The sequence below is a fragment of the Oxyura jamaicensis genome, chromosome 5 (genome assembly GCF_011077185.1).
Source record: "Oxyura jamaicensis isolate SHBP4307 breed ruddy duck chromosome 5, BPBGC_Ojam_1.0, whole genome shotgun sequence".
Classification (NCBI taxonomy): Eukaryota; Metazoa; Chordata; class Aves; order Anseriformes; family Anatidae; genus Oxyura; species Oxyura jamaicensis.
Genome location: NC_048897.1, coordinates 63926918 through 63941476, shown reverse-complemented (window position 1 = coordinate 63941476; position 14559 = coordinate 63926918). Strand labels below are relative to the sequence as shown.

Genomic DNA, 14559 nt, shown 5'->3' with positions numbered 1-14559 from the left:
TCTCTGGTTACTGTTTCATTTTTCTTTTAGTCTGCTCAGCAGATTGTGAAATATGTAAAAAAAATGGTATTATGAAGAGTTATGCTTCCCAACACTGTACAGAATACTTCTCAGATTCAAGTTACCACTATCAGCCTGTACATCATCTTTGTAAATACATTATGTAATACTGTACTACACAGAAAGGGCAAAATGTTTAACAGCACAAAACATGAGGAATAGCACCTTAAGGTTGTTATCCATAAAGTTTGAGGATTCTGAGAAATTAACATTTTAAACAGAAACCAAACAAAGCCACAGCATTTAGGCTAACACTAACAATGTAATAATACACTAAGAATGGTACTTTCCTCTGCCTCACCCCAAAACTGGGGATGCTACAACAGCTGTGGTTGCTTGCAATTGTTGAAATGGTAATCCACAAGCTACTGCTAAACTACAGTGCTCTTTTAACTTACATGAAAAAGCACCTACCTATTTAAGCAAAATTGAAATTGATATTACAAGTGAGATGACAGTAACAGTAAGGAGAAAAAGTTTCCATGACCATGCACCACGTGTTTCATTATCACCCCATGAAGATTTTTTTTTTTTTAACCTTTTGATTATCTTTGGGTTGATTTGGGGGGATGCTGGGAGAGAAAGGTGGTGTTGGACTGCTGTTTTGTTTTTTAAATGCAATTGTAGCCATTAACTTTATTTTCCAAGTCTCTTGTAAGGGAAAGAACATATTCATATATATATATATCAAGACAGTTTATACATTTTGGTTATTTTCCACAAATTACACTAAAACCATGCAAAAGTACAATAAACACTAACAACACTTTTAAGGGATTTGTTTATTTTTGGTTTACAAACAAAGGCACCCAATATTTCTGTTTGTCTTATAAAAGTTCACAGATTTAGCCATTTATTTCCAAACGTGTTCCTATAGCAGGAAAACATTACAGGAAAAAGCAGTTTTTCCCTGGTCCCAAATTTAGATACCAGTAACTGTTAAGCAACCATGTTGTTTCTTGTTTCAACTGCTTCTCTTATTTAACCAATTAGAATACCTTCTGTAACTTGCTAGTCAGTACAGTGAATCAAACTTTCTCTATCAAAATAAAGGTCACGTCTGTTTCTGACCAACATCCATTACGTGCAAACACTTAAGAAATACAATAAAACAGGATCCTGATATGGAAATAAAACATTATCTTCAGATAGAAATTTCACAGACTGACCACAAGAAGCAGATGTAATAAGTGTGACACTGAATCTATCGATTAAATAGAATAACTGATGAGTTTAAGATACCAATAGTCAACAGATAACCACAACCTCCAAAGAAAAAGGTGGGTGTCTAAACTGCCAAGTGTTTAAAGAGTAGAGGTTAAGTGTCATTACATTTGAAGCAATCCTTTTCTTCAGTTACATATTCAACAGAATATATTCCTAAGAAGCATGGATCAGAAATAATCAATTAATTGGCTTCATAGTTCCCAGTATTAATAAATCAACATTAAATCACATGTAATGGTGATAAAGAACAAAAATTCTAAGTCAACTGCTTCACAGAAATAATTTTCAGAATATGATGCATGTCTTTTTGCAAACTTCAGTCACATGCCAACACAAGAAGAGGGACATCATTGGATTGTAGGCACCTCTGAAAAAAAAAAAAGCTTGCAGTGCAGGAATGCTTAAGCATACTTTCAGATCTGGTAAGATGCTTGGGGAGGTAACTAAAAATGTAACATACCTAGTGTATTTGTTAAAGTATAACATCTTCAGTCACAGAAGCCATAATTTATGTTCAGCCAGTCAGGTCTCTCACACAATGTGTGGTCCTAGACCATTTAGGCTTTCCATCGCTAGCTTTATATATATACACACACACACACAGGTCATTTTAAAAAGGAATTACAGCTTAACTACTTACTACAGTATACTTAGCTTCAACAAGGAAGCCATTATCTTTTCAAAATGATATACACCTGCATGAAAGGTGTTCTCTTTAAAGTAAGTTTCCACAAGAATAGCAAAATAAGTTGTTTACATACTTAATTCAAATAGGACAAAAAACTACCAAGGGCAAGTATAATGTAGCTCTTGGGTAATTAAGTCATTATTTGCCTCTCCAAGCAGATTCAAAAACATTCACATACAGTATAAATTGATTTTAATGAACAAACACTGGGCAAGGGTGCTGGTCAGTGCATCAGTAAGAGGAACAGTGTTCTCAAATAGAATTCTGTGCAACCAGAGTTCCAAGAAATCTTTATGTATTGCCTTAAACAGGGACTCAGGCTTTTCTTACAACTTGTTATTTGACTGAGTTTTACCTACCAAAACAAATTACACAGAAAAAACAGTTTAAATGATTAGGTTTAAATCTGAAGAAATCTTATTAATAGATGAAAAACTGTTAATATATTTCAAATTTTGAAGCTTTGAAGCAAGATGCCTCTTTCTCTGCTTGCCCAGTGAAACAAAAGGGTTTTATTGGGGCAGAGATTAGAGTGTGCTTATGCAATGGCCTATCCATGCATCAAACTTCATAGCTTTTTAAAAACTGAGCTATGAATTCATGAAGTATTTGCTAACGTAACTTAGAATTTAAGAACAGGTATCTCTCCTAATGAAAGCCTACAGTTCGTCCAACTACAGTTACCAGTAATATAACTATCAACTAGGCATAAGAAATTATTTTTAAATACATTTCTGACTTCAAAAGGTAAATGTAACAATCAAGCGCTGGCTCTGTATTCCCAACAAAAATAATAAAGAGAATGGTCAATGAGTATTTTCCTCACTCATGGTAGTGTTCCCTTTTGTCTTTTCAATGATAGGATCAGTTCTGCTTTTGGAAAAGCAAATTGCTCATGCTGACAAGCACAAATAGAATGGGGCCAACTTTGAGCACAGAACTGAATCACTGAGTGCATTCTGAAAACCAGACAGGACAAAGGGCTTTTCCATAATGAAGAAGGGAGATTTTTTTTTCCTTTTAAAAGCAAAGTAGTCACCATTATGACCCTACTTTGAGAAGGGAAGAAGCAGCAAAAGTATAGACAAATTATAGAAGTCCTCCACTAGTTTTTCCAGGAGATCCACCAGCATTTATACACTTCTGAAACTCAAAATCCTTTGCAGTTTTAGGATTTCAAATAAACAGGTCAATAAACCAGCAATTACTATGACAATATTTACCTTCCTCAATGTGGCGTAAGAATTAAAATAAAAAAGTAAGTATGTTAAGGCAGTTTTCAATCAAAACGTTCCAGATTGCACAGTTATGTTGGTCAGTGTCTAAAACATTCTCTCCCCAGGTCAATGAATTAAAGTTACTTAAATGCTTGTCTAATGCCAATTCAGACCGGCACTTGACCATTTTATTTATGTCTTCTGGAAGATATACAGCTAACATTACATATACCATACCATATATTTTGCACTCCAATTTAAGATGAAATTATGCTTTTACAAAGTGTGAGATGACCACATTACAGGCTTTGTGTAGTTAGACCACCATATGCATAGATGCCATAATGCTCATTTCTCTTCTTCAGTATCTCATAGTACTGGAGGCTCTGAAGTACGAGAGGAACTTGTAACACAGACTAACCACAAAGTACCAGATATTTCTTGCCATTTGTGATCTTGCAATAAAGATACGCCAGATCAGGATCACAAGAATTGTATTAAATCCATAGCGTATATTCCTTAACCTAGAGTGGGGAAAGAAAAAAAAAATGTTAAGAGCCAAGGTACCAAGAACTACAGGGAAGAGAACATTAAAATAACTTCTAATGTAGAATTTAACTTGTTCATCTGTTCAACTCAAGATACTATATTGAAGTGGTATTGAGTTAGTGCATTAAGTAATGCTAGTAAGTTTAAGAACAAGCAGAGAAGGCCTTTTCGATTGTTCACTGCTCAAAGAGAAACGTGAAAATTCAGGAACAGAACCAGCCTTGTAGCTAGCTACATATACAACTGCTTCATAGCTGCTTGGTAAAACCTTTGAATGGCAAGGTCACACACATCGACTCACCTCAGGACAGCCACTCACCCAAAACTGGGGTAATTTCACCCTAGCTCCCTTCTAAGCATTTCAAATTATGTATTTGTAGAAACATCTATTACTGCTGACAAAAAAAGTTTAAGATTTTTCCAGCCACAAAGTTCATAGTCTCCACGGCAATTTTAAACTCCTTTCTTCTCAGAGAACTTCTTTCTTAATCCTTTAAGGATTAGGAAAAAGCAAGTACTGTTTCAGGGTATCTGTGATTTTGAGCAATCTTCTCATGTAAAAATGGAAGCTCCAAGATGACTTGAAACCAGAATTTGCTCAGATTTCTTAAAAAGAAGACATCTTTGGTTCAGCAGACCATAACAATTTGTATTTGAAAGGCAGCTCTTTTTAAGAAAATACTCACTGGCCTTATGTTGCTGTACAGGCATACTGGGTGCTATTACAGCCAGGCCTTCCTTTACATAGGATGACCAGATGCCATTCCAATATAAACCTATTTCTCATGTTATTTTGGCCCAATCCTTTGTACAAAGAATGTCACTTGTGTTCAGTGCACTTCTGAACTGCATCTAAGTCCAAAACTAGAAGGGGACACCTGTTCAGCTATGCCCACCATTAAAGACTACCATCTTTAAGGAGTATATTTGACATTTAAAATTTATTCATCTTTTTGTTCTTTTTTGAAAAGAGCCACATCAAAAGAGAATTCAGGAAAAATGAGTCAAAGTAAACATAACAGGATATTCACTTAGTCCTCTAGATCTATCGCTTTTTTTCAGTCTTTTTTCTATCAGCATTAAGTCTGTCAGTCAAGTCCTAGTCAAGATTCAGAATTAATCTCTGAAAATCCTGAAAACCTTCAATCCCATTAAAAATTGCCTGCAAATGTGTAATTCAGGCTTACAACACATCTAGCTGAATCCCATAATTTCTCACATAAATTCAGATTACTTTGTTGCTATACCACATGTATATTAGAAGCATGTATTACAGATGTGTCTCTGAATGTGGTATTGTAAGGTTAACATTGGCAAGTTTGGCCAAAATTCTCACTGAGATTGTGCCATGCCAATGTCTTGGAAGATGACCTAGACCAGTTCCCCTCAGGCTGTCAGTATAACACATGAGCAATATTGCAGAACAAGATAAATTGTTCTTTTTTCATTCTTTAAAGAGAAAAGTCAAAAAGACTATCAGCTGTCTTTATGAATCGTCCAAGAATAAAACAAATGGAACTATGCCTGTAAAGTTCTGAGTAAGTACAACACATTCAAATTTGAGGAGTTAAGCCACAGATAAGAGGCTAAGACACTTCATCTTACAGCACCAACATCAGAGTTTCCTGCACTGAGGTGTAAAGTCCATGCCTGTTTACTTGCCTGCTTCCAGCAATCATGTTTCCAAAAGAAACAATTATTGTTGTACTAAACCACCATAGTTGAACAAACCATTCTGACCCTGTATTACTGCGTACCTTTCTGATGTTCCAAAAGGGATACACAAGTAACATCAGAAACCTGGATTCCAGTATACACTAGTGATCAGAGCTATAGCCATAAACCCAGACATACTAGGATTACTAACACAGAGAATGAAGCAAGATCTACAAATGAAAGAAGAAGAAAGATGGCATCTGACCAAAGCATTAGAAAACACTTTAGACAACATGCCTGGAATAGAAGAACTCTGGTGGAACTAAGCAAGTGCTATAAAGAACAGTAAATTATAAAATGTAAAAGCAAAACTCAACAAGGACAGAGAAACAAAAATAAGATGCACACTTACTTATTCAAGTGTTTCCGAGCTGCAGGGAGGCCAGACATTTCTTCATTCAGCACATATTTCTTTGTTCCCATGCAGTAGTTTTCCATGTATTCTGCCCAGTGTAGTTGTCGAACATCAAAATTAAAAGTCTGCATAAAATAAAAGCTTTCGCTATTAACTGCCAAGAAAGTTGATTATTTCTGATAAAAATGTAAAGAAAATAACTAGCTTTCTATCAGATTAATTTCATTGCAATGACAATTTTTTGTCCTTAATCATAAGAAGGATTCAGATTTACATCTGTGACCAAACCATCAGCTTCTCATACAATCAATCTCATGCAAATTTCAACAATTCCATGCCCTGTTTCTCCTCTTCAGTAATATTCTTCCCTCAGTTTCCAAGTGCACTGATTTCACATTTCATCTCTCAGTATAGAACTCTACTCTAGAAGTAATGATTTTCTGTTGTTTCCTTTCCAGACAGGAAATAATTCTCACATGCTATAGAATAAGCACACTGCTCTGTACCAAGTTCACTGATAGAGATGCAGTTCTTTTAACTGTGCATATAGCTGTACTGCTATGTTTTAAGAAGAGTCATGAGAATATCTACTGCAGAAGTTACTACGGTAACTTCACAACTTCAATTTCTCACTGATGTCCGTTTCCTCCATTTCAAACGATACGACAGCAGCCAGTTAAGTCCCAATAAAGACAATAAAACCTCTAGCTCACAGTTTCTGAACAAAATATTTAAACGTTGCTCTGTAAGAACCTGCCTAATAGGACTGTTCTGTGAAACTGCAAGCTAATACAACAGCTTGTTTACTGTTTCTGCAAGTTCTGTTGTTCTAATCTCTCCTAGGTTGCATGTTCCCACTAACTGTCTTGCAGTGCTCAGAGTGATCAGCTTTGACATGTTAGAAGAGCGGAGAAAAATAATCTATGAGCAGAGATTGGAAATCTGATGCTTAACTACTAAAAGTACTGTATTTAATGACATCTGAACAAGCTGATAGTGAAATGTCACCAAACATGGCAAGTCAGAAACCAACTACAGCTTATGCTATAAAATGTAGTTAGCAACAATAAACAAACTGTTCCACTGTATTTCAGAAAATAACATACATAATTCTGGAAAAACTATCAAGATCTGGGAGGGGAAGGGATGGAACAGCAGGAAGAAATTTCTTATGAGAAATTTCATTCACTCTTACTCAGGTCCTCTGTTAAGAACGGTTTTTGTTCTTCCTCAACCACCTTCAGGACTTTTGTCATCCTGCTTCTAGGTACACTTCCCCGCTGCATGGGGCAGTCTTAGTTCACAATGAGTGAGAGAATTTGAGGACATGTAGCTATGTCGCCAAAGCATGAAAAGCATACACAGAAGCTGTCACTAGTTTGAAACACAAAAAGCAAACAAAAAGGCCCCTCAAAACCTACCTCCCGTTCCTCAGAAAGAGATAGTGGCCAAGAAATAAAGCCTTGTTTTACTCATGATGCAGATAAAACCAGTAACAGCTTGGCTACTTGGCTGACATAGGGCAATACCTGATCATGTACGATCAAGCCACTCTAACAGCTATCTTTTGTATACAGCCTCCTTCAAAGGGTCCTGTCCTTCCTCATCTCTGATCAGATCACTGATCCAGCTTACAACACAGCCCTGCACAGACACCTTGGTACATTCAAATGGCTATGGCAGGACCATCCAGAACTGAGTTAGTACCACGCTTAGTTCTGCATTGCAGTAAACAGCATTACTGATCCGTGTCATTTTAGAACAGTAAGTTTGTATTTCACTTTCAGTCCCCATATCACACAGCTACTTACCTTTTTGTCTTCAGGGGTTAGCTGGTTCATTAGCATAGTCATATTTTCAGTATTCCAGATCCAAGAATTGCTCGTAAAATATTCTAATAACATCATGGCCTTATGAAGACGTGATATTGTTTTCATCATCCTACAGTCCCAAGGAATAGATGTACAGGTTACAGTGGTAAATATTAGTTCAAACAAGTAAAACAAGAAGATTGTAAGTTTTATAACCCCACACCTCTACTTCAACATAACCCATCATACTCTGTATCCAAACCATAAGAAAAAGTTGTCAATTCACAGAAATATCCTACCAGTCTAAAGTGAGATGTTACTGGACTTTAGCTGTCCAATACTGATATGAAAGCAGAACTTACGGGACAAGTTTTTTTTTAATTCTACTTCCCCATGGAACAGTAAGTTTCCTCTCTAGAAAGGATGGCCAATAGAAGACAGCATTTTACCATCCTTCCTTTGTAATTTAGGACACTGATACTTAACACTTATCATTTCAGCATAACAAGCATCTAGCTGTACTGAACAATTTAACTTGATGAACATGTTTAAAATAGAGTTACACAGTACAGAACACAGCAAGGGAGTAAATTTCCCTAACCTTCTGGCACACTGTGCAAGGCCACATCTCTAAGAAAAGAAAACTCATTTATTATGGTCAGTAAGAGACCAAGGCTTAGAACCACCAGAAATACAGCTTTGCCCCCTATCCCTACTGTTACTGCAGCAAAGAGCAGGATCTATTCAATGGGCAGATACACCATAGCAGATCCCGCTAGCTGGGTGATCAGTTCCAGGCTACTTCAAAATATAGAGAAATACCTTCCATTAACCTCTATTACACAGGGGTGACAATTCTGTAAAAATATCACTTGGAGAACAGAGAAGTTATGTTATAAGGATCAATTTGGTCAAGTTTCCCTTTGATCAAAATACCTGAAGTAGACCCAGAAAACATTAATTATCCACTCTTAGATGGAAAAATTTTCTTGTTGTAAAGGTGGAAACTTTGCAAGAGCTACAGATGATCACTCAGCTTTAGTAAGTACTAGGTAGTACTTACACAAAATGCTATTACATTTTTGCTTAGGGGGCTTGAGTTATTTCCATCTCACAGAATTGCTTCCAATTTGATCCTTACAGCAGGGCACAATGGTCATTTTAAACATAGTAGAGGGGCACATAGGAAAAGCAAAGAAAGCAGAACAACCCAGCAGTAACAGGAAATGGCTTTCTGAAGCTAAGTTTTGTTTAATACATAGCAGCAATAGAACTCCCTGATTTTTCTCTGAAAGTTGACTTGGTACATTCATACTTGTAGGGGAGACAGCACAATCAAACTCTTCCAAACATATTTGCATTGACTAACATTAATGACTGATATCTCACTATGTAAGGGAATAGTGAAATTGCCTCTAGGTCTTGTGAAATGGAGTATTACAAATGGCTAAGACAACTGAAAAAGCAAAATGTATCTGAAGTACAAAAATATGAACACTTAAAAACTTCCACAGGAGCATATTTAAATATCTGTATTCCAATTTTAGACTAACGGTTAACTTCATTTGAAAGCATCTAGGAATGTCTACTAACACCCATTTATAGTTTCCCCAGATGGGCAAGTTGGCTGTATGGGAGCTGAGTCTCTGGAGTTCCTCTGATTCAAAAAATAATTAAGAATATAGATGTGTCCAATACATATCCTGTGCTAACAAGGCTGAACTAAACATCCAGAAAAAAAAAGTGATTCTCCAGCAACTGTCTTAACAGATGTCCAAAAAAGTCAGAAAAAGATAAACTCAGAAAGCAAAGAGCTCACTGGTCAGAAGAGCCCAGAAGACCACTTAGCAAAATGCCCTGGATAACAATAATGTAAAACAGGACAAGGCAGCTACATGTTTAGACTCTTCTGTGGATACCTGTCCACTGAGTCTTAAGTTTATTTAATGTAGTTGAACTTACTGTGCTTCTCCAGTTTGTTATGCTAAACTGGAAGAATAGCTGGATTCTAGTTAGAGTGCCTAGACTGCTTCAGTACAAGAAAACTTGTGTCCCCGCAAAAAACTAAATGGTATAAATGAAAATCTGAGTAAGTGTAGATTTGGAGCTTGCTACCAGCCTGATGTTATTTTTAGCTCTTCTTTTTCTAAGAACAGTCTCTAACCTTTGCAGGGAATCCTGCTGTCTCTACTTACGGATATGGTTTTAGAACACAGATAAGCTGATTTCAAAAAAAAAAAAAGAAACGCGCAACCCAATTGGCTAAAGAGCTAAGACAATTCTTTTACCTCAGCTGCAGATTCTCTCTCACATTGGATTTTGTTACTTGCAACAGAACCAGCTAATTAAGTCAGAATTTTTTTTTTTAGGATTAGCTTCTCATTATATCAGCTAGAATAATCAAATATCTATCTGTACATCCTCTTAACTGCTAGATCTGACATGAAAGAAGTGACAGGAACTGAGGCTAAGGGAAGGCAGCTTCCTCAGTAACAACTTGGTAGCCTGCACTGAATCAACATGAAACTATGTTTCCCTCTCCCACCTACTTTGCAAAAGTAAAGGAATTATGGTGACAACCTCTTATATTCAGAGATGGCAGCAATAAGCGTCATTTACTGGACACTTATTCTGGCAGACTAAGTTTTGTTTGAGAGATTTTCAATAGCACCACATTCCTCCTGCAAATGGGAATACAGATGACAAAGAAGAATGGGAAAAGTATATGTAATGAGGCTTTCTCTCAGCCTGAAATTGATATATACACTTGATAGCAGTTAGCTACAATTCTTCAACATCAAAACTATATATAACCAGTCAGTGTAATATCAAACACTGCATCACACCTTCATAAACTTAGGGCAAGAAAAAAAAAGTCAGACCTGCTGATCATAAGGAGCTGAATACTAGCTGCAGTCAGTGTGACAACATGCAAGGTTTTCACCTACCCTAGGTATAATTTTGCCTTTACTAGCTAGCCCTTATTGCCATTAGCACAAAATACACACAACACAACCGATCAAGAAGCTCACAGAAACTGAGTTTTAAGCAACAGTTATACAAATCAAATATCCGTAAGTTAGGTGGACATGTTTCTGTAGCAGACAAAAAGTAACCTGGCTTAAGGTTATCACCACATTTTCAAATCTTACACCATCTATTGTTTCTAGGCTAAAAGATTCTGAAGCCAATACAAGATATCCTTCAGAGGATCTGTGTTGTTAATATGCACATCTCTGCATAAGCATTAGAGACAGTTGGAAAAAAAAATTAAAAGATTCCTAAGGTATATGATACAAGTATTCACATTTGTAAAATGTAAGTTTTTATTTAGCTGTAAGTTTTGAAGTAGAAGACAAAGAGGAATTCTTTGTTTCTAGCAGCTCTGCTGTTCCTGTAAGTGCAGAACTTTTTTCAAAGTTTTTGCAAGGGGAAAAATTGAATTCAATGAAACATACATCTATTCAATGAAGTATACAAGTAAGACAGAGACTATGTCAAGGGTGCTTCATGTTAAGTTTTAAGAAGCTTTAACTGAAGTGATCTCTTTATACATCCCTGCACTCAGGAGCTCTACCTCCTCTTGAGCTTTCTAAGAAGCAGTAGCAGAAAATGAATTGCTGGAGAAACAGGTGAATTACAGCTTCAATGTTTCATGCTACTTTCTGTTACAGAATCACAGAATGGCTGAGGTTGGAAGGGACTTCTGAAGATCATCTAGTCCAACCCCCCTGCCAAGCAGGTACACATAGAGCACATTGTGCAGGATGGCATCCAGGTGGGTTTTGAGTATCTCCAGAGAAGGAGATTCTGCAACCCTCTGGGCAACATGTTCTGGTGCTCTATTACCCTCACAGTGAAGAAGTGCCCTGTCATATTCAGGTGGTACTCCCTGTGCTTGTCCTTCCAGAGGAATTGGAAAGACCTGCTGGTTGTATATTTTTGATGGCTTTAAGATTTCAAATGTACTGAGCTGCTTTTGATAAGAGAGACTTCTGCTGTGATAAGTCCTGTGCAAAGTTACAGGCAAGAACTATGCCTTATATTAGACAATTAATAAGCTTTGCTATGCAATTAAGTACATATAGCAAGCTACTGACAACCCTGCCAAATTTGTACAGTGAGAATTATCACCACTATTTATATAAAAGCACAATATTAAGTAGTTTAAAATATTAAATCTTTATTATGTCACTTGATCCTTATTGTACTTATGTCATCTACAAAGTTCGGAAGAATTACATGCATTATTTCTTAGTTTTCTTTAACTCTTACTCAGAGAACTATTAATTTCAACGTTTCAATAGATGCAAAAGCAATGAAAAATAAGTTCTCCATCTCACTAAAAGCTTTATCTGCTTCCATGAGTACAGTGTACCAGTACAATTTTGTATTGTATAAAGATTTCAATAGGTTACATTTCCAAATAAATCCAAAGCCTTCAACAGAAGGGACTTAGTTTTTGTGTGTTTTTTTTTTTTTTTTCTTTCTTTCTTTTAATAATTATGAGATATTCCTTTAGTTCTAAAGGGTTATAAAACCCAATTAATTCTATTTGCTAACAATTTCTCATATAGTGACAGTACAATATCCTGACAGTATGACAATAGTGCAGTTCAACCTATGTGGCAATTTCACTGATTAGTTTTTCCTACATTATATGCAATAAAGAGCCTAGAAATGTATTCAGATTTAACAGAGTGCAGACTGTAGACCATGTGAAGTCAAGTTAGCACGATTTGCAGATTTGCTTGTGCTGATTTCATTTTTTACTACACTGGTCAATTTTTTCTTGCCAAGTTGTGGTGCAGAGAAGTCACATTTTAGATTATGCTAGCCCTTCACTCAGAAGAGCATTATAACAAGCTTAAAAATCTGCAATGATGTTTCCAAGGCTTTAGAAGTTTCCTATTGCTACTTGGTAATTGAAACCAGAGGTCAACCAGACAGAATGACAACAGCAATATTAGTACACCCCTATACTAGGGCCATCTCCAGCCTGTTAGTTAAAGTAGGTTTCAAAGTACTTTGAGCCAGACAATTAGAAAAAAGCAGAAGAATAAAGATCTGGCTCAATGTTATGCTATTATTAAATAATGCATGAAACCCATTAGGATTTAAAACTGCATGTCTCCTCTGCACCTCTATCAGAGTTCCCTTTTATTACTCTTTAAAAAATAAAAAGCTCTTTTTAAAGGCTTAAAATTAAAGAGAAGAATCCTTATATATTGAAAGCTACATTCCTGTAAGCATGCTGGGCATCAATCTTAAAGTTTTAATTCCAAGCAACTGGATAAAGTGTGCTACAGTTGGCTATCTTAGCAACTGAATAATCACTTTTTGATTTAGTTGAACCTCCCATCTTTCCTCCAAACTTGAATGACAGGAAACCTATCCAGCCACTACTACATAAAACTAATTAGGAATACTCATATAGTTTATACTTCACAGGCCAGAAGATACACATTTAATGTCACCTTTGTACTAGTACTGATTGAGATTTAAATTCTGTGTTTGAACACTAAATAGGAACTCCAGAAAAAGCAAAAAACAAGATTCAATGTTTCCAATGTTATATGCCTGTAAGAGTGTTCTAAATAATGTGTTTATTCTAAACAACGTGTTTATTTATAGCCTTGTTTTACTCCCATAGGTAAAATACTTAAAAGACTGGACTTCCAAAGACTGACATGACTCTGGCAGCACTATTTCCCATTTGAAAGACAGCAGGATGATATTTGTAGTATAATTATTTTTAGCAAGTGATGGAATCTTGACATATATCAGGGAATTTCTATCAGTTTTTATTAAAAACATTTTATATTGCAAAAGAACCTAAAAAGCTAGGAATTCATGCCTAATATCCTCCTTTGATACATAGAGCTTAAGTCTTTTCAGTGTGGGGAGATAACTGCACAGGCACAGCTGTCTGTCCCTACTGTTGCTCTGACTGCTACACTACTGAGTAGGCTTGAAACAATGGAACCCAAGGCAGTTTAGAAGTTTTTGCCTATAAACTACTTACATTGCTTCCTTTTATAGATCCAGTCTTAAGTATTAAATAATTTTTCCCCTCCTTGTAAGGTAGACCTAGACTACAGGACAATGAATGAATACTCATTTGTATTAATACATTGTCACCATAGTGGAGATTTTAGAGTCTGATGACGAATACTTTTGAAAACATAATATATGCAGTGAGTTAAGATCATATGGCTTGGCAAATCTGAAGTAAATTGCAATGACATTCTTTCTACGTGATCTAGTTTGGCCTATTTAGCAGAATTATGCAATTTCTACCACTTCAGAAGTTAGCAAGCTAGTAGTGTAATTATTATAAACTGAATGGAATGTTGAGATGATACACAATCTACCAGATCGAGCTGTATCATCTACAGGAATAACCCAGTTATTTACTCTGCCTCCCTTCCATTTTCAGTTTATAATAGCAACAACAATCTTAATGCCAACCACTTCCCTGAGTTTAATGACTGACTAGGATTCTGACCTGAGACACATCTTGGACAACATTGGTGAGTCAGACATTAATCTCCTATAAATGCAGTCAATGGATTGTTATTGCTTATAGTTAGTAAATCTAGATAGTACCCATACCATGTAGTCTTCATCTCCACCACCTCATCAAAATATTTTTAGCCCTGTCCTTCTTACCATGGCTTATGACCTGTCAATCTGAGCAAAACATCGTGAAAAAATGCAGGCAATATATGGGAGACTGTGGTCCGACAGTGATGCAAAAGGGGGTTTGTACAAAGACTCATGCTAGGGTGCCTTACTGCACTGCTTAAGGGATTTGTCGTGTAATTCAAATATAGGTGCTTTACTGTAGGAAAAAATAAGGATCAACATTTTAATTTATCATTCAAGAACAAACATAATTTGCTAGATTTTGTACTCCGTTTACCTTGAATACTC

The 14559-nt window shown here is 36.1% G+C and overlaps 1 protein-coding gene and 1 long non-coding RNA gene across 2 annotated transcripts in view; one reads left to right on the top strand and one right to left on the bottom strand.

Moving 5' to 3' along the window:
* Nucleotides 1–668: 668 nt before the first annotated feature.
* The window catches only part of FAR1 (fatty acyl-CoA reductase 1), a 37152-nt gene continuing 23261 nt past the window's right edge, over nt 669–14559 (bottom strand). The window contains exons 10-12 of the mRNA XM_035327414.1: nt 7624–7753; nt 5810–5937; nt 669–3716 (exon numbers count right to left, since the gene is read on the bottom strand). Of these exons, the coding sequence (XP_035183305.1) occupies nt 3554–3716; nt 5810–5937; nt 7624–7753 (421 nt within the window). The 3' untranslated portion in view covers nt 669–3553. The remainder of the gene's footprint in view (nt 3717–5809; nt 5938–7623; nt 7754–14559) is intronic.
* The window catches only part of LOC118167699, a 21136-nt gene continuing 18227 nt past the window's right edge, over nt 11651–14559 (top strand). The window contains exon 1 of the long non-coding RNA XR_004751231.1: nt 11651–11785. This is a non-coding gene — a long non-coding RNA (uncharacterized LOC118167699). The remainder of the gene's footprint in view (nt 11786–14559) is intronic.